Below are 27,708 nucleotides of genomic sequence, written 5' to 3'. Positions count from 1 at the left end.
CAGATGCTATGAGAACACTTTATTAGTCAAAACCGCATACTATAAAAATGCTTTAAAATGCAGCAGGAGGAGATGTGAAGACAGAAACGAACAAGTGTGTAGTGACACATGGCTGTCAGAACACAGTAAAGAATCCACACTGCTTCCCCTCTTTACCTAGGAAAGGGGCGTTCTAGGCCACCTCCTCCTCAGCATCCTCCTCAAACTCCTCCTCCTCGGCCGTGGCATCCTGATATTGCTGATATTCAGACACCAGGTCATTCATGTTGCTCTCGGCCTCAGTGAATTCCATCTCATCCATGCCCTCGCCCGTGTACCAGTGGAGGAAGGCCTTGCGCCTGAACATTGCTGTAAACTGCTCTGAGACACGCCTGAAGAGTTCCTGGATGGCTGTGTTATTCCCAATGAAGGTGGCCGACATTTTCAGCCCCCGGGGTGGGATGTCACAGACGGCTGTTTTTACGTTGTTGGGGAGCCAGTCAGCAAAGTAGCTGCTGTTCTTATCTTGAATGTTGAACATCTGTTCATCCACCTCCCTCATGGGCATGCGACCCCTGAAAATGGCGGCCGCCGTCAGGTAGCGGCCATGGCGGGGGTCGCAGGCCGCCATCATGTTTTTAGCATCAAACATCTGCTGGGTGAGCTCAGCCACGGTCAAGGCCCGGTACTGCTGGCTGCCCCGGCTGGTCAGTGGGGCGAAGCCGGGCATGAAGAAGTGCAGCCGGGGAAACGGGACCATGTTCACGGCCAGCTTCCGCAGGTCGGCATTCAGCTGGCCTGGGAAGCGCAGGCACGTGGTGACCCCGCTCATGGTCGCAGACACCAGGTGGTTCAGGTCACCATAGGTGGGTGTGGGCAGCTTTAGGGTCCTGGAACATATGTCATACAGCGCTTCGTTATCTATGCAGAAGGTCTCATCCGCGTTTTCTATGAGCTGGTGGACTGAGAGGGTGGCGTTGTAGGGCTCCACCACGGTGTCCGACACCTTGGGCGAGGGCAGGATGCTGAATGTGTTTATGATCCTGTCTGGGTACTCCTCCCGGATCTTACTGAGCAGAAGGGTACCCATCCCAGACCCCGTCCCCCCACCCAGGGAGTGGGTCAGCTGGAAACCCTGCAGGCAGTCACAGCTCTCAGCCTCCTTTCTGACGACGTCCATCACTGACTCCATCAGCTCCGCGCCTTCTGTGTAGTGTCCCTTGGCCCAGTTGTTTCCGGCCCCACACTGACCTGTAAGACAGTACAGCCGGTCACTCGACGGCCAGGTGTACAGTCATCGGTGGTCTCCACCATGATGCAAAAAGGGCCACGTGTCACGTGTGAGGTGAAAGCACCATTCGCCCTGCAGGTGGAGCAAATGAAACCCCCTCTCCCAGTTACAGGACAGCGGCTTCCCCTGTTAGAAATTAAGACAGGCGTCAAACCTGAGACGGGCTAACAGACCTCGCTGCAGGTGGCTCCTGCCCATTTTCAGGGACGGCAGTAGCCACCGCCCCAGCTCAGCTCCCGGCAGGGACATCAGTAGCTCCTCGCCTTGAGGAGACACCCGGGCCTTCCTCCCGAAGCCCGTTTAGGAGAGGCGGATTGAGCGACTCAAGGGCCCTGGCTCCACAGTTCCCACAGCGATGACCTTGGGGCACTCCTGGATTTTGGGCTGCCCTGGCTAAGGAGCCCACCCCAGTCCTCGCCGGCAGCTCACCGAAGATGAAATTATCTGGCCTGAAGACCTGCCCGAAGGGCCCCGAGCGCACAGAGTCCATAGTACCCGGCTCCAGATCCACCAGCACAGCGCGGGGCACGTACCTGCCACCTGAGTGGGGCGGGAGCGCATGAGCGAGGGGAGGGCCGCGTTCCCAGGAGGGCGGTGGGGAAGGACGGGGATCTCACCGCTGGCCTCGTTGTAGTACACGTTGATGCGCTCCAGCTGTAGGTGGCTGTCCCCGTGGTAGGTGCCAGCGGAGTCGATGGCGTGCTCATCAGAGATCACCTCCCAGAACTGCCAGAGACGGGAGGGACCAGACAGGCCAGGGCTGAATCACGGAGGCGCCCCAGCCCCCCTCGCACCCCGACCCTCATCCGCACCCCCATCCCTAGGCCGCCGTGTCCCTGGGGTCCACCCCGGCCGCCTCGCCAGCCGCCCAGTTCCACCGTCCCCAGCAGGGAGCCCAGGGGCCGCAATGCAGGGACACCGCCCCCGCCACTGCCAACATCTTCCCCAGCCCCCGGCAGGCCCGGGCTGGGCCCTCAGAGCCCCGGCTGCCAACCTTGGCCCCGATCTGGTTCCCGCACTGCCCGGCCTGCGTGAGCACTATCTCCCTCATGGCCAAGACGGGATTAGGGCGGCAGCAGAAGCGCGAGAAGCAGGAGAAGACGCGCAGCGACCCAGCCCGCCCTCCGCCAACGCTTAAATAGCCCTGCGCCCACCTCCCCCAGCCTCGGATTCGGCTCCCAGAATAAGCAACAGCTTTACTTCTACACAGGTGCACCCACCTGTGAATCCCTTGGCGTTGAACGTCTGTTGGAAAGCTCAGGTGTCCTTGCCTGGTCCTTTCCACGTTGGGGAAAGCTGCTCAGCTGGAGAACTTCCTCCCACGTCTTTAGTAAGACTAGATCCCTAGCTGAGCTGAAACTGAATTTTCCTCCCATGTGGGAGGGGAAGACTCTTGTTTCCGTATTCACAAAGTGCCTTTGCACCTGTCCTAGATTGATGACATATTTTTGTAATGGATGCGTCTTTTCATCTATTAGGAGATCTGTGGTTAGGAAAGGCCTTCCATATGTTAACTCAACAGGACTTAATTATAAGTTTTACTTTGGAGCAGTTCAAACCCTCCGTAAGCTATGGGTGTTAGAGATAGTCAGGCCTCTGACTTAGCTAGAGTCTTCTTTAGAGTAGGATTAGCCCTTTCATCTTTCCAGAGGACTGCGGTCTCCACGCAGAGTGAAGGTAATATTGGATTCTTAAAGCTGAGGATAGGTGTTGGGATACGCCTGCTGTGAAAGATGGGCCATTGCCACTTTGCAAGCTTTTAGATTACCCGAACTGAGGAGTTATTTCTTCTGGTAAACATTTTTCAGATGGGGTGGGGAATGCCTCGATCTAACCAGTGAAGGTATCAGTATGCATTAGCAAATATTTGAATCTCCTGCAGAAAGGCATTGGGGTACATTAGAGTTGCCAGTTCTCACCTGGATAGGTTCCTCAACTTTGGACAGGTTTAACTGGAGAAGGAGAAAATTGCTGGCCGTTTGGGTCATGTCAGGCACAGAGCTCACAGGGCTGAGTCACCTGTTTTAGTGTCTTGAAAAGATTTACCCCTATAAACAAATGAGACATTAACAGAAACAAAGAATCCCTTCTTTGTTTCTGTTGGATGAAAAGAACCATGAAAGTGCTGAGTTATATTCCTGTGATTGGTACTTGGCATTAGTAATTTATTACTAACATTCAGCCAGCCCGAGGGGCCCTGGACTGAAATGCAATCCCTGGCCCATTTTTGTTCTTCTTCAGAGTGTTCTGGCCCAGTTCTATGTATGCTGACCAGCACGTCCATAAGCTTCATTGGCCCTTTCAGTGCAGGGGCCTTGGCTGCGGCATCTACAAGGGCATTTCCTTTTACATGGTCAGTCTCTCTTCTGATGTCCTCTGCAATTAATTATAGTCACTTTTTGGCAGCAAAGCAGCATTCTAACAAGCTCAAAATCTGAATGACATTGTATGGAAAAGCCCTTTGGGGTCAGAAGTCCCTACCCATTCCAAATTGCAGCATAAGCATGAAGCACTAAAAAATCATACTTGGAATCAGTGTAAATGTTAACTTTTAAATCCTTTCCAACTGCAGGGGCCTAGTAAGTTCAATTAACTCAGCTTTTTGAGCTGAGGTCGAGGCCAGCAAGGCTTGTGCCTTGATTCTCTTGTGCTGACTACTAATAGCATATCTAGCCCTCCTGTTTTCCTGATGCATAAAACAACTTGCATCTGTTAACCACTCTGCCTTGGGATGGTCAAGGGGCTCATCTCTCTTAAGTCTGGCCTGCTAGAATAAATTCGTTTCATAACCTGTGACATGCTTTGGCTGTGTCCCCAGTCAAATCTTATCTTGAATTTTAGCTCCCATAATTCCCATATATCGTGGGAGGGGCCCAGTGGGAGGTAATTGAATCGGGGGATGGGTCTTTCCCATGCTGTTCTTGTGACAGTGAATAAGCCTCATGAGATCTGATGGTTTATTTATTTATTTATTTTTGAGACAGAGTCTTGCTCTGTTGCTCAGGCTGGAGTGCATTATCATGATCTTGGCTCACTGCAACCTCTGATTCCTGGGTTCAAGCGATTCTCCTGTCTCAGCCTCCCAAAGTAGCTGGGATTACAGGCGCCCATCACCATGCCTGTCTAATTTTTGTACTTTTAGTATAGACGGGGTTTCACCATGTTGGCCAGGCTGGCCTCGATCTCCTCACCTCAGGTCATCCACTGCCGTGGACTCCCAAAGTGCTGGGATCACAGCTGATGGTTTCATAAAGGGGAGTTTCCCTACACAAGCTCTTTTGCCTGTTGCCATGTAAGAGATGTGACTTTGTTCCTCACTTGCCTTCTGCCATGAGTGTGAGGCCTCTCCGACCATGTGCAACTGTGAGTCAATCAAACCTCTTTTCTTTACAAATTACCCAGCATCAGATATGTCTTTATTAGCAGCATGAGAACAGACTAATACAACCTGTATGCCAGAAAGGCTGGGAGCACCTGTGGACTCTGACAGATAAGTAGCTGGGTTTGTGGTTTGGCAGGCTTTAAGGGTTATGTCTGGAGTGTCTAGCAATAAGGCCTATTACTTTCATAAATATTCTCCTATTATCCACTGGTGCCCTTTAGCTTCTAGGACCACCTTCCCTTGGTGTGAGGTCAAAAATCTGTAGGTGCTGTTCTAATGTTAGTTTATTAGCTTTGCCAACTAGAAAAGTGGTAGCAGCAATAGCTCTAAGACATCAAGGCTAAAAGTCAGAGGATCGCTGAGGAAAGTAAAAGCTAAACTGTTTGGGGCCTCTTTCCTGGGGCAGCCTCCAGGCTACTACAAAACGGAGGCGGTGAGCAGAAAGGCAACAATATGCAGAGCACTCAGGTGAGGGACAAACAGCACAAGGTGGACAGTCCAAAAACAGAAAGTGGCAAACATCTTGTTTAGCCAAATCCATTCTTCTCAATATTCCCCAGGGCCTCTAACCCTGTGAGCTTGGCCTCTAATCTGAGTATGACACCCCAGTCTCTAACTTGGGGCTGAGTCTCTCACCCTAATACTATACCCTAGGGCCTCTCACTTAAGTAATAGTGGATAATCATTCTTGCCAACCTGAATGGCTTCATGACTCTAAAAGACAGCCCACTTGCCAGCTGATTGATTCTGTGTGGATTGTTTTCCTTGGAGTGGGGATCTTGTCTTGGTGTCCCTTCATGGTGTTGCTGAAAGATGTTGCTGGAAAAGAGGGTCCTGATACAGACCACAAAGTAGGATTCTTAGATCTTGTGCAGGAAGAAATATGAGGTGAAAGAAGCAAGTTTACTAGAAATGACTCCATTAGAGTTGGACATCCTCAGAAAACAAGAGCAGGGATGCATTGTCTTAGTGTCTCTACTCTAACTATAAAGAGAAAGAGTTATAATTAAACTTGGAAGGTGCAGATGTACTCACTAAAGTCGGGGCTATTGGTTTTAACAATGACCATAAACCTGTTAACCTAAGCTAGCTCATTAATATTATCTTTAAGAAAAAATGCTGCACTCCTAGGACATTTACACATTTTTCAGGCTTGGTGGAAGATGTCTTGTATGGCCATAAATATTCTGCAATTGTAATTTGTGGCCAGTAAAAAAATGTGGCTATTTTCAGACCGTAAGTATTAACCTTCTAGATGCCTTGTGAGTACCTAGCTACTCATATTAAGACAGAGTATTCTAGTCGTGTCTATTAAACTAAAAGCTTGATAACCATGAGTTCCTCTAACACAGCAAGTCTACTCCTCAAGGAGAAAATGTATTTCTCAGGAATTTTGTGCATTTTGTTTGATGGCATTTGGTATGTTTACCAAAATGGCAGAAAAGAGTGAAATTAGCCCTCAAAGATTTCTCAAGATTGGATATAAAGTAAACAAAATGATTATTGTTAATATGCAAGTTGACACAGTTGATATGCAAAAGAAACTTTGTTTGAAACACGAGATTTTTATTTTTATCTATTATTATTATTTTGAGACACAGTCTTGGTCTGTTGCCCAGGCTGGAGTGCAGTGCACCATCTTGCCTCACTGAAACCTCTGCCTCCCAGGTTGAAGTGATTCTCCTGCCTCAGCCTCCCAAGTAACTGGGATTACAGGTATGAATCACCACACCCAGCTAATTTTTGTATCTTTAGTAGAAATGGGGTTTCACTTTATTGGCCAGGCTGGTCTCAAACCCCTGACAACAAGTGATCTGCCCACCTTGGCCTCCCCAATTGCTGGGATTACAGGCATGAGCCACTGCTCCCAGCCACAGTGAGGTTTTTAGATAATTCTAATTTCCTGCTGTTGAGCAGGGAGCTGAGCAAGTTCAACAGATCATGGGCCTAAAGTAGGAGAAGACTGAGGACAAACTCTAGAACACATGTGATTAAATTAATTACAATGGAAACCAAATCAAATTTAATAAGGCCATACCTCTTAGTTTCAAGATGTTTCCCCTCATTTTGAAATGTGGTGTTATTCAGTGGGAAAGAAAACTAGTGTTTATCTCCAGAGTAAAGAACAGGGTTCCCTGCAGGGACTGGCTGACTGAGAGCTATGGCTCAGGATTAAAAATTCTTCTTTTTTCCACTTATAAACTAAAAATTAATTTCTAAGCCCCTATTGGCTAAATGGACCCCTCTTCTTGGATAAGGACATTCCAAAGTTAACCTGAAAAGCTAGTTCAAGCCGTGGGTCACACCTGCCTCATTAGACTCTCCTCCTTTTGGTTTTAATTTTAATTTTTAATTTATTTTTGTGGGTACATAGTTGGTGTATATATTTATGGGTGTACATGACATACTTTGATACAGGCATGTAATGAGTAATACATAATAAAAAACAGGGTATCCATCCCCTCAAGCATTTATAGCTTGTGTTATAAACAATCCAATTACACTATTTTAGTTTTTATAAAATGTATAATTAATTTTTTACCATAATCACCCTGTTGTGCTATCAAATACTGTCTTATTCATTCTTTCTAACAATTTTTTGTACCGATTTCGCATCCCCGCTAACCCCCTGTTCCCCCACTGCCCTTCCCAGCCTCTGGTAACCATCCTTATACTCTCTATCTCTATGACATCAATTGTTTCAAATTTTAGCACCCACAAATAAGTGAGAACATGTGACATTTGTCTTTCTGTGCCCGACTTATTTCACCTAACATAAAGACTTTCAGTTCCATTTCTGTTACTGCAAATGACAGACTCTCATTCTTTCTTATAGCTGAATAGTACTCCATTGTGTATATGTACCACATTTTCTCTATCCAGTCATCTGTTGATGGACATTTAGGTTTCTTCCAAATCTTGGCTATTAGCAACATTTGTTTTTGACTGACTTCTGGATAAAAGCCACCTTAACTGAGGTGAAATGATATCTCATTTTGGGTTTGATTTGCAGTTCTATGATGATCAGTAATGTGGAGCACCTTTTCATTTGCCTGTTTGCCATTTGTATGTCTTCTTTTCATAAATGTCCATTTAAATTTTTGTCCACTCTTTAATTGATTATATTTTTTTCTATACAATGTTTTGAACTCAATATATTGTAGTGTATTAGTCTGTTTCTGCACTGCTATAAAAAAACTGAGACTGGGTTATTTATTTATTTATTTATTTATTGAGATGAAGTCTTGCTCTGTCACCCAGGATGGAGTGCACTGGTATGATCTCGGTTCACTGCAACCTCCACCTCCTAGGTTCAAGCAATTCTCTGCCTCAGCCTCTTGAGTAGCTGAGATTACAGGCACCTGACACCATGCCCAGCTAAGTTTTGTATTTTTAGTAGAGTCGGGATTTCACCATCTTGGCCAGGCTGGTCTTGAACTCCTGACCTTGTGATCCACCCGCTGCAGCCTCCCAAAGTGCTGGGATTACAGGCATGAGCCACTGCGCCTGGCGAGACTCGGTAATTTATAAAGGAAACAGGTTTAACTGAGTCACAGTTCCACATGGCTGGGGAGACCTCAGGAAACTTACAGTCATGGCAGATGCGGAAGCAGGCACCTCTTCCATGACAGCAGGTGCGAGAGCATGTATGTGAAGCAAAGGGGGAAGAGCCCCTTATAAAACCATCAGATTTCATGAGAACTCACTCATTATCAGAAGAACAGCCTGGGGGAAACCAATCCCATGATCTAATCACCTTCTACCAGGTCTCTCCCTCAACACCGGGGGATTACAATTCAATACGAGATTTGGGTGGGGACACAAAGCCTAACTATATCAGGTAGCTATTAATTGCTTTTCAGATGGGTAATTTACAAATATTTTCTCCCATTCTGTGGGTTTTCTCTTCACTTTGTTTATTGTTTCCTTCACTTTAAAAAAGCTTTCTGACTTGCTGTAATTCCATTTGTCCATGTTTGCTTTGGTTGTCTGTGCTTATGGGGCATTATTTAAGAAATTTTTGCCCAAACCAATGCCCTAAAGAGTTTCCCCAGTGTTTTCTTGTAAAATTTTGATAGTTTGAAGTGTTAGGTTTAAGTCCTTAATTCATTTTAATTTGATTTTTGTATGTGGCAAGAAATAGGGTTCTAGTTTCATTCTTCTGCCTATGGCTTGCCAGTTTTCCCAGCCCTATTTATTACAGAAACTGTCTTGTTTTTTGTTGTATGTTATTGACACTTTTGTTGAAAATTAGTTTAGCTGTATGAGTTTGTTTCTAAGTTCTCTGTTTCATTCCATTTGTCTTTATGTCTTCTTATTCTAGTGTCATGCTGTTTTAATTACTATAGCTTGATAGTATAATTTAAAACCAGGTAATGGGATTCCTCCAGTTTTGGTTTATATACTCAGAATTGCTTTGACTATTATGGTGTTTTGTGGTTCCATATATATTTCAGATTTTTTTTTCTATTTCTGTGAGGAATGTCATTGTTATTTTGATAGAGATGGCATGAAATGTATAGATTGCTTTGGATCGTATGGACATTTTTTAAAATACTGATTCTTCCAATCTGTGAACATAGAAATAACTTTCAATTTTTTTGTCTTCTCTTTCATTTCTTTTATCAGTGTTTTACATTTTTAATTGTTGAGAACTTTCATTTCTTTGGTAAATTCCCACACATTTTGTTTCATTTGTGGCTATTGCAAATAGGATTACTTTTTTGAATTCTTTTTCAGTTTGTTGACTGTTGGCATATAGAAATCCTATTGATTTGTATATGTTGATTTTGTATTCTGCAAATTGACTCAAGTTATTACTTCTAATAGTTTTTTGATGGATATATTAGGCCATTCTCACATTGCTGTAAAAATAATTGATGACTGGTTAATTTATAAAGGAAATAGGTTTAATTGGCTCATGGCTCTACAGGCTGTACAGAAAGCATAGCACTGGCTTCTGCTTCTGGTGAAGCCTCTGACAACTGACAATCAAGGTGAAAAATAAATCCAGTGCTTGCACATCACATGGTAAGTGCGAGGGCAGGGGGGAAGTGCTACACACTTGTAGATAACCAGCTCTCATGAAAACTTACTATTGTGAGAATGGCACCAAAGGAAATGATGCCAAACTGTTCATGGAAATCCTGCCCTCATGATTCAATCACCTTCCCACTAGGCCCACTTCCAACATTGAGGATTACATTTCAATATAAGATTTTGGTGGGAACACACATCTAAACTATATCATTTTGCCCCTGGCCATTCCAAATCTCATATCCTTCTCATATTTCAAAATACAATCATGACACCCCGATAATCCCCAAAGTCTTAACTCATTTCAGCCTTAATTCAAAAGTCAAAAGTCTCATCTAAGACAAAGCTAGTTTATTCCTCCTATAAGCCTGTAAAATAAAAAACAAATTAAGTGCTTCCAAGACACAAATGGGGCATAGGCATTGGGTAAATACTCCTATTCTAAAAGGAAGAAATCAGCTAAAAAAAAGAAGCCACAGGACCCATACAAGTCTGAAGCCCAGAAGGGGAGTTATTGAATTTTAAGGCTCTAAAATAATTATTTTTGACTCTATGTCCCATTTACAGGGCACACTAATGCCTTGGGATGTTTAGACCTTGTGGCTTTGCATGGTTCAGCCCCACAGCTGCTCTCATGGGCTGGTATTGTGTGCCTCTGGCTGGTTTTGTGTGCTTCTGGTTTTTCCAGGTGCAAAGTGCAAGCTGTAGCTAAATCTACCATTCTGGGGTCTGGAGGACAGTGATCCTCTCCTCACAGATCTACTAGGCCATGCCCCAGTGGGGAACCCACATGGGGACTGTAACCCTACATTTCTTCTCTGCATTGTTTTAGTAGAGGTTCTCCATGAGGGCTCCACCCCTGCAGCATGCTTCTGCCTGCACACCCTGGCTTTTTTATACATTATTTGAAGTAAAGGTGGAGGCTCCCAAGTCTCAACTCTTGCATTTTGTACACTCACAGGCCTAATACCATATGAAAGCTACCAAGGCTTATGGCTTGCACCCTCTGAAGCAGTGACTGGAGTTGTAACTGGGCCAATTTGTGCTACACCTGGAGCTGGAGCAGTGGCCAGGATGCAGGGAGCCATGTTCCAAAGCTACCCAAGGCAGCAGGTCCTGGGCCTCATCCCAGAAACTGTTCTCTTCTTTTAGGCTTCAGGGTCTGTGATGGGCGCTGCCTTTTAGATTTCTATAATGTCTTCAATTCCTCTTCCCCATTGTCTTGGCTATCAACACTTTTTTTTAAGTTATACAAATATCTCTAACAAGTGACTGCTCCACAGCCTGCTCGAGTTCCTCTCTTGTAAAAGCTTTTTATTTTTCTGCCACATGACTAGGCTGCAAAGTTTTTAAGCTTTTATGCTATGCTTCCCTTGTAAGTAAAAATAAATTACAACTTACTTTTTTTTGCTCCAACATGTGAGCATGGGTTGTTAGAAGCAGCCAGGCCACATCTCGAATGCTTTGGTGCTTAGACATTTTTCCAACAGAAACCCTAAATCATCACTTTCAAATTCAAACTTTTATATATCCCTAGGGCATGAAAGAAATTCAGCCAACCACTTTGCTAAGACAACATGAATGACCTTTGCTTCGGTCCTAATAAGTTTCTAATTTTCATCTGAGACCTCCTCAGCTCAGCCTTCACTGTCCAGATCGCTATTAGCATTTTGGTCACAGTCATTCAAAGTTAAGAAAATCTCAACTTTCCCTCATTTTTCTGTCTTCTTCTGAGTCCTACAAACTCTTCCAACCTCTGCCTGTTTACACAATTACAAAGCTGATTCCACATTTTCAGGTATTCTTATAACAATTTTCCACTCCTTTGTGCCAATTTTTTGTATTAAGCTTTTTTCCCATCACTATAAATACCTGAGACTGGGTAATTTATTTTTTAAAAAGGAGGTTTAAGTGGCTCATGATTCTACAGGCTGTAGAGAAGACACAGCACTGGCATGCACTTCTGGGAAGGCCTCTGGAAGTTTCCAGTCATGGCAAAAGTTGAAGCAGAATCTTGCACATCATAGGGCAAAAAGCGGAGCAAAAAACAGAGGGGCGAGTTGTTACACACCTTTAAATAACCAGGTCTTACGGGAACTCACTCACTATCATGAAGGTAGTACCAAATGGGATGGTGCTAAGCCATTTATGAGTAATCCACCCCAATGGTTACATCACCTTTCACCTGGCCCAGCTCCAACATTGAGAATTACATTTAAATATGAAATTTGGGAGGCGACACACATTCAAACCCTATCAGAGGAGTCTTTACGTTTTTCCAAATATAAGATTATATCACTGGCAAAAGCAATAATTTGACTTCTTTTCCAATTGGGATGCATTTTATTGCTTTCTCCTGTCTGATTGCTCCAGATAGGACTTTCAGAATTATGTTGAATAATACTGGTAAAAGTGGATATTCTTGTCATCTTCCAGATTTTGGAGGAAAGGCTTTTAGTTTTTCCCCACTTAGTATGACACTAGCTGGGGGTCTGTCGTATATGACTTTTATTACATTGAGATATGTTCACTCCATACCCAGTTTTCAAAGGGTTTATTATTAAAGAATATTAAATTTTATCAAATACTTTTTTAGCATAATGGAAATGATTATATGGATTTTGTCCTTCATTCTTTTTTTTTTTTTTTTTTTTTTGAGATGAAGTCTTCCTCTGTCACCCAGGCTGGAGTGCAATGGCATGATCTCAGCTCACTGCAACCTCTGCCTCCCTGGTTCAAGTGATTCTCCTGCCTCAGCCTTTGAAGTAGCTGGGATTACAGGTGCCCACCACTCCACCTGGCTAATTTTTGTATTTTTAGTAGAGATGGGGTTTTGACATGTTGGCCAGGCTGGTTTTGAACTCCTGAACTCAGGTGATCCACCTACCTCAGCTTCCAAAAGTGCTGGGATTACAGGCGTGAGCCACTGCTCCTGGCCCCTTCATTCTGTTTATATGATATATCACATTGACTGATTTGCATGTTGAACCATCCTTGTATCTCTGGGATAAATTCTACTTGGTCATTATGAATTACCTATTTATGCATTGTTTAATTGAGTTTGCTAGGTTTTTTGCAAATTTTTGCATCAATATTCTCAAATATGGGCCCGTAGTTTGCTTTTTAAATGTGTCTTTGTCTTGTTTCGATATCACTGTAATACTAGCCTCAAAGAATGAGTTTGGAAATGTTCTTTCCTTCTCTATTTTTCAGTCTGGTCCTACAGACATTTTTTTTTATTATGGCTTTAATTTTGTTACTTGTTATTGGTCTGTTCAGGTTTTGGATTTTTTCCTAGTTCACTCTTGGTAAGTTGTGTGTGTCTAAGAATTAATTTCCTCTAGGTTTTCTAATTTGTTGGCATACAATTACTCATAGTAGCCACTAATGATCCTTTGATTTTCTGAAATGTTACTTGTAATGTCTCCTTTTTCACCTTTGATTTTATTAAATTGTATCTTCTCTGTTTTTTAGCTAGCCTGTCTAAATATTTGTCAATTGTTTTACTTTTCAAAAAATCAACTTTTTGGTTCACTGATCTTTTGCACTGTTCTCTTCATTTTATTTCTGCTCTAATTTTTATTATTTTTCTTCTAATTTTGAGTTTGGTTTGGCCTTTTTATTCTAGTGAATTATGATGTATTGTTAGGTTATTTGCAGCTTTTCTGATTTTTATATAGGAACTTACAGTTATAAATTTTCCTTTTATAATAGTACCTTTTTTACCATGTTCCACAGGTTTTGCTATGCTATGTTTCTATTATCATTTGTTTCAAATTTTTCCATTTTCTTTTTAACATTTTTATTGACCTACTGATCATTCAAGAGCATATTGTTTAATGTCCAAGTGTTTGTATGGTTTCTGAAATTCATTTTTTAATTGATTTCTAGTTTGTTCCATTGTGGTCAGAGAAAATGCTTGATATTACTTCAATTTTTTTAAATGTTTTTAAACTTGTTACTTAATGGTCTATCCTTGAAAATAACCCATGTGCAGAGAAGAAGAATGTGTATTCTGCAGCTGTTGGATGAAATTTTCTGTAAATATCTATTAGGTTCATTTGTTCTATAGCGCAATTAAGTCTGATGTTTCTTTGTTGATTTTCTGCCTGGAAGGTCTATCCAATGACTAAAGTAGGGTGTTGAAGTGTCCAGCCATTATTGTATTGATGTCTCTTTCTTTAGCTCTTATAGTATTTGCTTCATTTATCTAGGTGCTTTAGTGTTGGGTGCATATATATTTCCAATTATATCCTCTTGAAGAATTGATCTCTTTATTATTATATAATGACCTTCTTAATATCTTCCTACAGTCTTTTGTTGAAATCTATTTTTGTCTGGTATAAGTAAAGCTATTTCTGCTCTTTTTTGGTTTCTTTTGGCATGGAGTAACTTTTTCCATCGTTTTATTTTCAGTCTAAATGTATCTTTTAGGTAAAGTATTTTTTTTGTAGGTCACAGATTATTGTCTTGCTTCTCTATCCATTCATCCACTATTTGTCTTTTGATTGGAGTATTCAGTTCATGTACATTCAATGTTATTATTGATAAGCACTTACTCCTGCCATTTTGTTACTTGTTTTCTGATTGATTTTTGTCCTCTCATCGTTCTTTTCTTTCTTTCTGTCTTCCTTTTAGCGAAGGTGATTTATCTTTTAGTATTATCTAATTGATTGCTTTTTACTTTTTGTACATCTGTGGTATGCTTTTTGATTTAAAATTACCATGAGGCTTGAATATAATATCTTATAACACATCATTTTAGACTGTGGACAATTTAACATTGATTGCATAAACAAAGAAACAAGCAAAGCAACTAATAAAAACTCTACACTTTAACTGCATTGCCATTCTTTTAAACTTTTTGTTGTTTCTCTTCCTTCCCTATTTTACTGTCTATGTCTTGGAAATATGTTGTAGTTATTTTTTATTGGTTTATTGTTTACTCTTTCTGAGATTTTTGCATACCATAATTACCATGTTATAATATTCTGTGTTTTTCCATGTGCTATTACTAGTGAGTTTTGTACCTTCAGATGACTTCTTATTGCTCACTCACTTTTTTTCTTTCAGGCTAAGAACTCCCTTTAGCATTTCTTGTAGGACAGGTCTGGTGTTAATGAAATACCTCAGTTTTTGTTTGTCGGAAAAAGTTCTTATTTCTCTGTCAAGTTTAAAGGACTTTTTGCCAGATACATTATTCTAAAGTAAAAGTCTTTTTTTTTTCCTTCAGCTTTTTTAATATGTCATGTCACTCTCTCAGCCTGTAAATTTTCCCCTGAAAAGTCTGCTATCAGATGTATTGGAGTTCCACTGAATGTTATTTGTGTCTCTTTTCTTGCTGCTTTTAGAATCATTTCTTTATCCTTAACCTTTGGGAGTTCAGTTAAGTGCCTTGAGGTGGTCTTCTTTGGGTTAAATCTGCTTGATGTTCTGTAACTTTCTTGTACTTGAATGTTGATATCAAATGTTGAGGAATTGTTTAATATTATTTAATATTATTTCTTTAAATATATGTTTTGTTTTTTTTTTTTTTTGACAGAGTCTCGCTCTGTAGCCCAGGCTGGAGTGCCATGGCGTGATCTCAGCTCACTGCAAGCTCTGCCTCCTGGGTTCATGCCATTTTCCTGCCTCAGCCTCCCAAGGAGTTGGGACTACAGGCACCCACCACCACACCCAGCTAATTTCTTTTTGTATTTTTAGCAGAGACAGGATTTCACTGTGTTAGCCAGGATGGTCTTGATCTCTTGACCTTGTGATCCACCCGCCTTGGCCTCTGAAAGTGCTGGGATTACAGGCATGAGCCGCTGCACCGGGCCAATAAATGTTTAACTCTTATCTCTTTTTCTACCACCTCTTTAAGGCCAATAACTCTTAGATTTCTATTTTGAGGCTATTTTTTAGATTCTGTAGGCATGCTTTATTTTTTTCTTTTTTGTCTCCGCTGACTTTGTCTTTTCAAATAGTCTGACTTCAAGTTCACTAAATCTATCTTCTCCTTGATCAATTTTTTTAAGTAACTCTGATGCATTCTTCAGCATGATAATTGCATTTTAACTTCAGAATTTCTGCTTTATTCTTTTTATTTCAATCTCATTCTTAAATTTATCTGATAGAATTTTGAATTCCTTCTCTGTGTTATATCGAATTTCTTTGAATTACCTCAACCAGCTATTTTGGATTTCCTGTATGAAAGGTTACATATCACTATTTTTCCAGGATTTGCCCCTGGTGCCTTATTTAGCTTGTTTGGTGAGGTCATGTTTTCCTGGATGGCCTTGATACTTGTAGATGTTCATCTGTATCTGGGCATTGAAGAGTTCAGTCTTTATTGTAGTCTTCACAGTCTGGGCTTGTTTGTGCCCATTATTTTTGGGAACACTTTCCAGGTGTTCAAAGAGACTTAGGTCCCAAGCCCAATAACACAGTAGCAAACACATAGAGGTACTGCTTTGGTGGCCTTGGATTAACATCAAGAAAAATTCTCTTGATTTATCAAGCAGAGATTCTTGTTCTCTTCCCTTTCTTTCTCTGAAACCAGCAGTCTCTCTTTCTGTGCTGAGGCATGTGGAGCTGGAGTTGGGGTAACATAAACACCCCAGAGGCCACCACCACTGAGACTGTGCTGGTTCACACTTGAAGTAGGCACAGAACTTGGTCTCACCCAAGGCCCACTGTAATCACAACTTGACTACCATATAAGTTTATTCAAAGCCCTAGCCCTAGCCCTAACCCTAACCCTAACCCCAAATGCTAACCCTAGCCCTAGCCTTAGCCCTAACCCTTAACCTAACCCTAACCCTAACCCCTAACCCCAATTCTTAACCCTTAACCATGACCCCTAACCACTGACCCCAACCCCCAACCCTAACCCTTAACCCTAACCTTAACCCTAACCCTAAAACCCTAACCCCAACCCCAACACTAACCCCTAACCCTAACCCTCACCCTCACCCTCACCCTAACCCTAATACTAACCATCTAACCCTTCTCCATAACCTAAACCTAACCATTACCCCAACCCTAAATCAAAGTCTAAGCAAACCCTAACACACTAGGCACACAAGAGCAGAGGTGTGCATATTCATTCTGTCATACTTAGGTTTTCACTTCCTCTCACACATACACATCAACACACTCACATATGCATACCCCTACACATACTGAAATGTCATCTGATTTGTGACCCAAAGAACTCTCAACTAACAAATAAATGAAAAGTTGCTTACACTGACTAATACTGAAGGAAGTGCCAATTAAAAGAACATTAAAATATCTTTGCCTGCCTGTGTGCAGGCTGGGCGTGGTGGCTCCTGCCTATAATCGCAGCACTTTGGGAGGCAGAAGTGAGTGGATCACTTGAGGCCAGAAGCTTGAGACCAGCCTGGTCAACATGGGGAAACCCCCATCTCCACTAAAAAAAAAAAAAAAAATAGTTGGGCATGTTGGCATGTGCCTGTGTTCCCAGCTACTTGGAAGGCTGAGGCCTAAAAATCGTTTGAACCTGGGAGTCAGAGGTTGCTATAAGCCAAGACTGCGCCAGTGCACTCCACCCTGGGCAACAGAGCAAGAACCTGTCTCAAGAAAAGGACTGATATTTACTGTTGGCAAAGGCTACAGGCACTCTCTTGCTAACCCTAAATCCTGACTTTGACCCAGACCTCATCATACTCTTCCCCACAATTCCTCAGGTATGTCTTCTTTCTGCGAGTTTTTTTCCCCTAAACTTCTAACACTTAATATGATAAATAGTTAACCAACCCATACCCAATCCCATCCCCAATTTAATACTAAACCACACTAGGACTTGACATCACGAGAACAGAAAGGTACAGATCAATGTCTAGTATAATTATTCAATTAATAACGCTCAAGAGGCCAGGTGCGGTGTCTCACACCTGAAATCCCAGCACTTTGGGAGGCCAAGGTGGACAGATCACCTGAGGTGAGGAGTTTGAGACCAGTCTTGCCAACATGGTGAAGCCCTGTCTCTACTAAAAATACAAAAATTAGCCAGGCGTGGTGGCGGAAGCCTGTGATCCTAGCTACTTAGGTGGCGGAGGCAGGAGAATCGCTTGAACCTGGGAGCCAGAGGTTGCAATGAGCCGAGATCACGCCATTGCACTCCAGCATGGGCGACAAGAGTGAGACTCTGTCTCAAAAAAATTAAAAAAAAAAAAAATTCTCAAGAAAATAATTGTAATTTCATACTAGCACGTATTTTGAGGATTACACAACATGATCACTACATCCTTTTCTCAGAAAATCAAGCTGGTTTGGCATACTAAAGCAATCACTGCAAATGAACATCAAATAAACAGAATAAAGAAGAAACCACATACTAATTTCAATAGATGCAGGAAGTGCTTTAAACAAAGTCAATACCATTTCATCATAAAAACACCCAACAAACCAGGCATAGGAATTTTCTAAACACCACAATAGGACTTTAGCACCATCTCCACTGTCAGGGCCCAGTGCTTTACTCCTAAGATCAGGACCAAGGCACCAACGCTCATTTTCATCACTGTATTCAACACTGTACGGGAAGTCCCATCCACAACAAGTAGGAGAGAAAAGGAAGTAAAGAGAACTTACATGTGTTAGGAAGCAGTAAAAATGGCTACTCACAGATCACAGGAGCTATCTTAAGTACAGAAATATCATAACAAACCCCCAAAACGTTATCAAAACTAGTAAAGTACAACACAAAATTACAACACAAAATGTCGATACATAGTAATCGGCTGTATTTCCAGACACTAGCAACAAACAACATGAGAATGTAATTATGAAAACCATTCCAGGCTGGGGGTGGTGGCTCATACCTGTAATATCAGCACTTTGAGATGCTGAGGTGGGAAGATCTTTTGAACCCAGGAGTTTCAGGCCAGTCTGGCCAACAAAGGAAAACACTCTCTACAAATAACTTAAAAATTAGCTAGGTGTGATGGTGCATGTCTGTAGTCATAGTTACTTGGGTGACAGAGGAGGGAGGATTGCTTGAGCCCAGGAAGTTTAGACTGCAATAAGCCACGTTCGCACCACTGCACTCCAACGTGGCCAACAGGGCAAAACCATGCCTTGAAAAAGAAAGAAAAAGAAATTACATTTTAAAAAATCAACAGGCTGGACATGGTGGCTGACACCTGTAATCCCAATGCTTTGGGAGGCCAACAGAGGAGTATCACTTGAGAACAGCAGGTTGAGGCCAGCTTGGGCAGGACAGCAAGACCCTACCTGTACAAAAAATCAAAAAATTAGCCAGATGTGGTGGTGCACACCTGTAGTCCCACCTACTTGGAGGCTGAGGCAGGAGGATCACTTGAGCCCAGGAGACAGAGGTTGCAGTGAGCCATGACTGTGCCACAGCACTCCAGCCTGGGAGACAGAGTGAGACCCTGTCTCAAAAAAATAAAAATAAAGCAATTGCTCATAGAAATATGGGTTGATTTCTGAACTCAAAATTCAGTTCCATTGATTTATTCAATTGATTGTACCAGAATCATGTTGATTTTATTACTGTTGCTTTGTAGTAAGATTTGAAATTTGGAAATGTGAACCTCTGAGTTGTTGTTGTTGTTGTTGTTTTTTGACACTATTTCGGCTATTCTGCATCCCTTGAAATTTCATATAAATGACAAGATCAGCCTGTTGATTTCTGCCAAAAGGACGTTGAGATTGTAACAGTAATCACAAAGAATCTGTAGATGGCTTTGTGTAGTACTGCCACCTTAAGAATTATTAAGTCTTCTACTTTATGAATATGAGGTGTCTTTAAATTTATGTAAGCTTTCTTGAATTCAGCAGTGTTTTGAAATTTTCCATGCACAAGTTATTTTGCTGTTGTTTTTTTTTTGTTTTTTCCAGAAACGGAGTCTCACCCTGTCACCCAGAGTGGAGTGCAGTGGCGAGATCTCGGCTCACTGCAACCTCTGCCTCCTGGGTTCAAGCAATTCTCCTGCCTCAGCCTCCCAAGTAGCTAGGATGACATGCGCATGCCACCATGCCCAGCTAATGTTTTGTATTTTTAGTACAGACGGGGTTTCACCTTGTTAGCCAGGATGGTATCGATCTCCTGATCTCGTGGATCCACCCGCCTTGGCCTTCCAAAGTGCTAGGATTACAGGCGTGAGCCACCATGCCCAGCCTCATGTACAAGTCTTGTACCTTGGTTAAATTTATTCCAAAGAATATTATTACTGTTGATTGTTTTTTGAGAGAGTCTCACACTGTCACCCAGGCTGGAATGCAGTGCCACAATCCTAGCTCTTCAGCATCAATCTCCTGGGCTCAAAAGATCTTCCCACCTCAGCCTCTAGAGTAACTTAAACTACATATGCGTGCAAGCACAACCAGTTAACTTTTTAATATTTCTGTAGGGACGGTGTCTGGCTATGGTGCCCGGCTTTCATTCTAAAATTTTTAAAAATTCTGAAATTTTAGCCATGAATCAGGCATAATTACTGTGATGGTTAATTTTAGGTGTCAACTTTACTAGATTAAGGGATACACAGAGAGCTGTTAAAGCACTATGTGTGGGTATGTCTGTGAAGGTGTTTTCAGAAGAGGTATCATACTGGTATAACATATCACGGCATATCGTAATACTGATATGACACCCACAAGACTGCTGTGACACCCGTAAGACTGATGTGATGTTCACAATGCAGATGATACCTGCAAGACTGCTATGACACCCATAAGACTGATGTGAAGCCCACAAGATTCATGACACTCCTAAGACTCATATGACACCCATAATACTGATATGACACCTATAAGGCTGATACGACACTTGTAAGACTGTCAGGACACCTGCAATACTGATATGACACACACAATACAGATATGACAACTGAAATACTGATATGACACCCACAATACTGCTATCACACCCCTAAGACTCATGTGACACCCTCAATACTGATATTTCAGCCGCAATACGGATACAGCACCCAGACTCTCACCGGGGTGCTTGGTACACAGCTTCCACTGACCTGAATTTGGATTGGGTTTGGCCTCTATAGTGAAGTTTGATGTCGTCTCTGCTTTACTGACATGGTATTACTGTGGTTGTTTATAATTTACTTTACAGTAATTTCATACTTCTAGGAATCTTGCAATAGCAGTGTAAAGTGTAACTTATCCCTTCTCTTAGATTCCTCAGCAGTTACAGCAACTCCACACAAAACACTCCAGTGTATTTTACCAAAGCAAAGACAGCCTCCCAGCTAACCACCACGTAACTCCCAAATCAGGAAATGCAAGGTCTCTACCTGACAATCCAATCCACAGTCCCATTTCACTTCGCTGCCTGCCCCAACTGGGAGAAAAGGTCTCTTTCCATTTGGATTGGGTTTTCCTTTTTCTGGAATGTTCCTGAGCTGTCCCTCAGTTTCACAACTTTGGCAGATAACTCCAAGCTGGGTCTGCTCCGTGTTTCCTCCTGAGCAGATGCAGACCCTGCGTTCCCAGGGGAAACACCTCAGCCCAGTGCTTGCTCTCCTCAGTGCAACCCACCAGAAAGAGCACAATCCACCTGCCCACAACTGGTGATCTCAACTTTATAATGGCAGAATTCTCATTTTCAAACCCAAGGTTCATCATGTCACTCTCTGATTTAACTTTTACAATGGGTTCCCACTGGCCTTAGAACAAGGACCACAGGACTGACCATGACCTCCACACACTGCGTGCTCCTGCACGCTGCCCTTTCCAAGGCTCAACCCCAATGGCCTGCAGTCTCGTATACTCTCTCTTACGGGGACACAGCCACTGCCCTTTCCAAGGCTCAACCCCAATGGCCCGCAGTCTCCTATGCTCTCTCTTACGGGGACACAGCAGCTGCCCTTTCCAAGGCTCAACCCCAATGGCCCGCAGTCTCGTATGCCCTCTCTTACGGGGACACAGCAGCTGCCCTTTCCAAGGCTCAACCCCAATGGCCTGCAGTCTCGTATGCCCTCACTTACGGGGACACAGCAGCTGCCCTTTCCAAGGCTCAACCCCAATGGCCTGCAGTCTCGTATGCCCTCACTTACGGGGACACAGCAGCTGCCCTTTCCAAGGCTCAACCCCAATGGCCTGCAGTCTCGTATGCCCTCTCTTACAGGGACACAGCAGCTGCCCTTTCCAAGGCTCAACCCCAATGGCCTGCAGTCTCGTATGCTCTCTCTTACGGGGACACAGCAGCTGCCCTTCCCAAGGCATTCAACCCCAATGGCCTGCAGTCTCGTATGCCCTCTCTTACGGGGAACACAGCAGCTGCCCTTTCCAAGGCATTCAACCCCAATGGCCTGCAGTCTCGTATGCCCTCTCTTACAGGGACACAGCAGCTGCCCTTTCCAAGGCTCAACCCCAATGGCCTGCAGTCTCGTATGCCCTCTCTTATAGGGACACAGCAGCTGCCCTTTCCAAGGCTCAACCCCAATGGCCTGCAGTCTCGTATGCCCTCTCTTACAGGGACACAGCAGCTGCCCTTTCCAAGGCTCAACCCCAGTGGCCTGCAGTCTCGTATGCCCTCTCTTATGGGGACACAGCAGCCTCTTGGGTGTCTTGAGTATTTAATGCATATTCCCTCAAGCCATTCACCCAATATCCACCCTTAGCAAATTGTCTAAGACATTGTCCAGCAAAATCCTTAAAGTCACAGCAGTTGTGGTATCTAAAGTAGTAAAGTTAATAATGTGGTTTGTCTAAAAACAAAACATAATTATTTCTTAGATAATCTGCAAGAATCACCTGCAATTTGTAGATCAAGGAAATAATAGTTTAATGGAATCAAAGTCCATATATGAGATAATTAGGAAAGAAAAACGAAATCTCAGTGTTGAACAAAAGGCAAATGGCACAACTAACTACTGAAATTCAATAAGAACACACTGGGCCAGGCATGGTGGCTCATGCTTGTAATCCCAGCACTTTGTGGGGGTCTGAGGCCAGCCTGGGCAACATGGCAAAACCTCGTCTCTACAAAAAAAAATACAAAAATTAGCTGAGCACGGTTGTATATACCTGTAGTCCCAGCTACTCGGGAGGCTGAAGTGGGAGGATGGCTTGAGCCCGGGAGGATGCAGTGAGCCGAGATGGTGCCAGAGCACTCCAGCCTGGGCAATCAGGCCAGACCTTAGAAACACTCTCCTCCTGATTCTTCAGGGAGCCAGACAGAGAATTCTCTCTCTTCTGCTGCCTCCTTTGTGTTTGAATATAAAACACAAAAATAAAAGCTTTGTGAAATAAATTTAACCAAGCTAAACAAAACACCTAAATAAAAGCTTTGTCTGGGAAACTTGCTCATCCTCCTGTCAATTTCTATTACTGGAGAGCCAAGAAACTCTAGTCAGTAACAAATACCACTGACAGTTGGTTCCTGCAAAAGGTGTTGCGTTAAGCAGGAATTATTTTAAAATAATTAAAATAATTATGTCATTGGGTCATAAGAAATTGTTTAATATAACAATTCCCTCAATTGAAAACAAGATAAACTAAGAAGTATATTTTTAAAATATTATTGATGGAAACAAATAGCAGAAATATATAGGATTAAGAATTCTGCCGAAAACTAGAAAGAGATAAATTAGAAGTCAAATAAGAGAAACTTATTGGCCAGGCACGGTGGCTCATGCCTGTAATCACAGTATTTTGGGAGGCACAGGCGGGCGGATCAGCTGAGGTCAGGAGTTTGAGAATGGCATGGCCAACATGGCAAAACCCAGTCTCTACTAAAAATACAATAATCAGCTGGGCATGGTGGTGCAGACCTGTAATCCCAGCTACTCAAGAGGCTGAGGACGAATTGCTTGAACACAGGAGGTGGGGGCTGCAGTCAGCCAAGATCTCCACTGCACCACTGCACTCCAGCTTGGGAGACAGAGCAAAACCCCGTCTCAAAAAAATAAAAAAAAGGAGAAACATATTGAATCAAACTGGAAACCAAGAGAAAATGGGTGATTTCCTATTAAAAATACACATTAACAAAATGGACTCTAAAATAAGGAAAATTTAAATACACCGATTAGCATAGAAAAGCTTGGAGTGACCCTTAGAGATCCCCATTAAAAAAGGACCCCAGGGGCAGGCCGTGGTGGCTCATGCCTGTAATCCCAACACTTTGGGAGGACAAGGCGGGCAGATCACTGGAGGTAAGGAGTTTGAGACCAGCCTTGCCAACACGGTGAAACCCCACCTCTACTAAAAACACACAAAAAATTACCTGGGCATCATGGCGCACACTTGTAGTCCCAGCTACTTCAGAGGCTGAGGCAGGAGAATCGCTTGAGTCCAGGAAGGGGAGGTTGCAGTGAGCGGAGATCGTGCCACTACACCCTAGCCTGGGCAACAGAGTGAGACTGCATCTCAAAAAAAAAGAAAAAGAAAAAAGAAAAATACCACAGGGCCGGGCACAGTAGCTCACACCTGTAATCCCCAGCACTTTGGGGAGGCTGAGGCGGGGGGATCACCTGAGGTCTGGAGTTTGAGACAAGCCTGACCAATATGGTAAAACCCCATCTCTACTAAAAATACAAAATTAGCCGCAGGCCTGTAATCCCAGCTACTTGGGAGGCTGAGACAGGAGAATCGTTTGAACCCAGGAGTCAGAGGTTGCAGTGAGCCAAGATCTCACCATTGCACTCCAGCCTGGGAAAAAAGAGTGAAAATCTATCTCAAAAAAAAAAAAGTGGGGGAGACCTTAGGCTGGGTACAGTGGCTCACGCCTGTAATCCCAGCACTTTGGGAGGCTGACGTGTAAGGATCATTTGAGCCCAGGAGTTCAAGACAAACCTGAGCGACGTAAAGATCCTGCTTAAATTAGTAGTGCATGGTGGCTGGTGCCTATAGTCCAAGCTACTTGGGAGGCTGAGGCAGGATTGCTGGAGCCCAGGAGGTTGAGGCTGCAGTGAGCCATGATCACACCACTGCACTTCAGCCTGGGTGACAGAGCAAGACCTTCTCTCTTAAAAAAAAAAAAAAAAATCAATCAATAAAGATGTAAAGGCTGGGTGCAGTGGCTCACACCTATAATCCCAATAATTTGGGAGGCAGAGGCAGGTGGATCACTTGAGGTCAGGAGTTAGAGATCAGCCTGACCAACCTGGTGAAACCCCATCTCTACTAAAAATACAAAATTAGCCAGGCATTCTGGTGCACACCTGTATTCCCAGCTACTCAGAAGGCTGAGGTAGGAGAATTGCTTGAACCCAGGAGGCAGAGGTTGCAGTGAGCCAAGATCAGGACATTGCACTTTAGCCTGGGCAACAGGAGCTAAACTCTATCTCAAAAAACAAACAAACAAAATTTTCTTAAAAAAAAAGCAGCCTGGCATGGTGGCTCAGGCCTGCCTGCAATCCCAGCACTTTGGGAGGCCGAGGCGGGTGGATCACTTGAGGTCAGGGGTTCGAGACCAGCCTGGCCAACATGGTGAAACCCCACCTCTATTAAAAATACAAAATTAGCCCGGCGTGGTGATGCAGGCCTGTAATCCCAGCTACTCAGGAGGCTGATGCAGGAGAAGTGCTTGAACCCAGAAGGCGGAGATTGCAGTGAGCTGAGATCGTGCCACTGCAGTCCAGCCTGGGCAACAAAGTGAGACTCCATGTCAAAAAAAGAGAAGAGGCTGGGCTCAGTGGCTCACGCGTGTAATCCCAACACTTTGGGAGGCCAAGGCGGGTGGATCACGAGGTCAGAAGTGCAAGACCAGCCTGGCCAAATTGGTGAAACCCCATCTCTACTAAAAATACAAAAAAATTAGCTGGGCGTTGTGGCAGGTGCCTGTAATCCCAGCTCTTGGGGAGGCTGAGACAGCATTGCTTCAACCTGGGAGGTGGAGGTTACAGCGAGCTGAGATCACGCCACTGCACTCCAGCCCGGAAGACAGAGCGAGACTCCATCTCAAAAAAAAACAAGAGAAAAAAAAAAGATAAGAGAAGACACCGCAGGGCCATACAGGTTTACAGCTCAGTATTAAGTGACCTTAACGAAATCTGATTTTATTTAAAATGGTCAAGGCCAAGGAAGAAAAGAGTAGTGACTTTCTTCAATTAATTTTATGGTATCATGTCAAAGCTTGATATAGTTAATACATTTCAACTAACTTAGGATGCGAATGTTTATAAAACACACGTCATTTTATGTACCATTACAAATACACTGCAAATTAAACAGACTTTCTCAACAAAAGAAAAACTGTTGTTGACGAGTTCACTTCCGTTAGACGCACACAATGGCTTTTTTGGTTTTGTTTTCATTTGTTTTTGTTTTTTGAGACAAGGTCTCGCTCTGTTGCCCAGGGCTTGAGTGCAGTGGCGTGAGCATGATAATGTGCCTACTTTTCCATTTTCCTGTGTTGTTTCCACTCTGTTAACAAATGAGCCTGAATACACGGAGCACTGACCAGGCCAGGTGGCTGATGCCTGTAATCCCAGCACTTTGGGAGGCCGAGGTGGGTGGATCACCTGATGAGGTTGGCAGTTCGAGATCAGCCTGACCAACATGGAGAAACCTTGTCTCTACTAAAATTACAAAATTAGCCGGGCGTGATGGCAGGCGCCTGTAATCCCAGCTACTGGAGAGGCTGAGGTAGGAGAATCACTTGAACCCGGGAGGCGGAGGTTGCAGTGAGCCGACATCGCGCCATTGCACTCCAACCTGGGAAACGAGCGAAAGTCCGTCTCAAACAAAACAAAACAAAACAAAACAAAAAATGAGCACTGATCTGGGGGCGCCTGTTTCCTCGACCTCAGGCTGTGGCGCCTGCCAGTCCCCAACATCCCGACCGCCCGACGGCGTCTCCACGTTCCTCCTCTTCTCTCGGGACCAAGATCTCTTCCCAGAAACAAAATCGCATCCTTAACCGGCATCTTGTCCTGTGCTGGGGGTGACCCGCCCAAGCCGCCATGAAGGGACGCTCGTACAAAGTGAAGTCCGGGTACAAATGGCCAGACGGGAAACGCGCCGCGCTCGCTCCGCCGCAGTCACAGCGCGGGCAGGAAGCCTTTTTCTCACTTTCTCCTCGGCGGCCCCAGGTGTCCCGGAGCGTCTCCCTGTGCTCACAGCGGACGTGGCCCCACGTGTCCCAAGCCCCGGCCCCTCCTGGGTGGGTGCTGAGAGGAAGCTCCGTCCTCACAGTGGACCCCCCAGGACGCCGCCGTGCGCTTCGGACCCGGTTCGCGCGCGCAGCCCTCCGGGTTTGGCGGGGCCGCGCGCCCCCTCGCGGCAGCTCTGGAGAATCTCCGAAAATCTGCGTCTGGATTTTTCCAGGCCGAGATTTTGGAAATTTCAACTGAAATGGAGCCCGCCATCCCGTGCCTTGACGGGAACGCATTGAGATAGTAATCAAGGAAGATGGCCAGTTCACGCCTGTAATCCCAGCACTTTGAGAGGCTGAGGCGGGCGGATCACTTGAGGTCAGGAGTTCGAGACCAGCCTGGCCAACGTGGTGAACCCTCATCTCTACTAAAAATACAAAAATTAGCAGGCATGATGGCGCGTGCCTGGCATCCCAGCTACTTTGGAGGCTGAGGCAGGAGAATCGCTTGAACCCGGGAGGCAGAGGTTGCAGTGAGCTGAGATTGTGCCACTGCACTCCAGCTTGAGCAACAGAGCGAGACTCCTTCTCAAAAAAAAGAAAAAAGAAAGAAAGAAAAAGAAAATGGCCAGTAGACAAAACTAAATTGATTTTCTTTCTTTTTAAGAGACAGGGTCTCGTTCTGTTACCCAGGCTTGAGGACAGTGGCATAATCACAGCTCCTGGGTTCAGCTTCCAGCTCCCGGCTTCAAGAGATTGTCCAACCTCAGCCTCCCAAAGCACTGAAATTAGAGGTGTGAACCACCGTGCCCAGCCCCACCTGATTTTCTTTTAATTATTATTTATTTATTTTAATTGTTTTATTTTACTTTTTATTGGGGGGGTGGGTCTCACTATATTGCCCAGGCTGGTCTAGAACTCCCAAGCTCAAGTGATCCTCCCAACTCAGCCTCCCAAAGTGCTAGGATTACATGCGTGAGCCACCATGAACTGCCT

General features: G+C 43.9%; 1 protein-coding gene across 3 annotated transcripts; it reads right to left on the bottom strand.

Annotated features, from left to right (window-relative positions):
• Positions 1 to 26,843, bottom strand: LOC129044269 (tubulin beta-8 chain). 3 transcript variants are annotated; one of them, XM_054502067.1, is made up of 5 exons: positions 26,664 to 26,843; positions 2,491 to 2,994; positions 1,888 to 1,996; positions 1,700 to 1,810; positions 1 to 1,230 (listed from the first exon to the last, which is right to left on the bottom strand). In XM_054502067.1, exons 2-5 carry the CDS (start codon positions 2,644 to 2,646, stop codon positions 173 to 175), a joined length of 1,434 nt encoding a protein of 477 aa, XP_054358042.1. In that variant the 5' UTR covers positions 2,647 to 2,994; positions 26,664 to 26,843; the 3' UTR covers positions 1 to 172. The 3 variants fall into 3 exon arrangements, with proteins under 3 accessions (XP_054358042.1, XP_054358043.1, XP_054358045.1); XM_054502068.1 differs by lacking the exons at positions 2,491 to 2,994; positions 26,664 to 26,843 and adding an exon at positions 2,265 to 2,321; XM_054502070.1 differs by lacking the exons at positions 1,700 to 1,810; positions 2,491 to 2,994; positions 26,664 to 26,843 and adding an exon at positions 2,265 to 2,321.
• Positions 26,844 to 27,708: the final 865 nt, after the last annotated feature.

Source organism: Pongo pygmaeus, chromosome 13 (genome assembly GCF_028885625.2).
Source record: "Pongo pygmaeus isolate AG05252 chromosome 13, NHGRI_mPonPyg2-v2.0_pri, whole genome shotgun sequence".
Classification (NCBI taxonomy): Eukaryota; Metazoa; Chordata; class Mammalia; order Primates; family Hominidae; genus Pongo; species Pongo pygmaeus.
Note: the sequence above shows the minus strand (reverse complement) of the source record. Positions and strands in the feature narration are given on the sequence as shown.

What these genes read in the sequence shown, in the direction of transcription:
- LOC129044269 (XM_054502067.1), bottom strand. Translation starts at nt 2,646, where the DNA reads ATGGGAGGAAAATTCAGTTTCAGCTCAGCTAGGGATCTAGTCTTACTA. An exon ending in CAACGCCAAGGGATTCACAG is followed by an intron (nt 1,997 to 2,490) that starts GTGGGTGCACCT and finishes CGTCTCTGGCAG; the next exon opens with TTCTGGGAGGTGATCTCTGA. An exon ending in GTACTACAACGAGGCCAGCG is followed by an intron (nt 1,811 to 1,887) that starts GTGAGATCCCCG and finishes CGCCCCACTCAG; the next exon opens with GTGGCAGGTACGTGCCCCGC.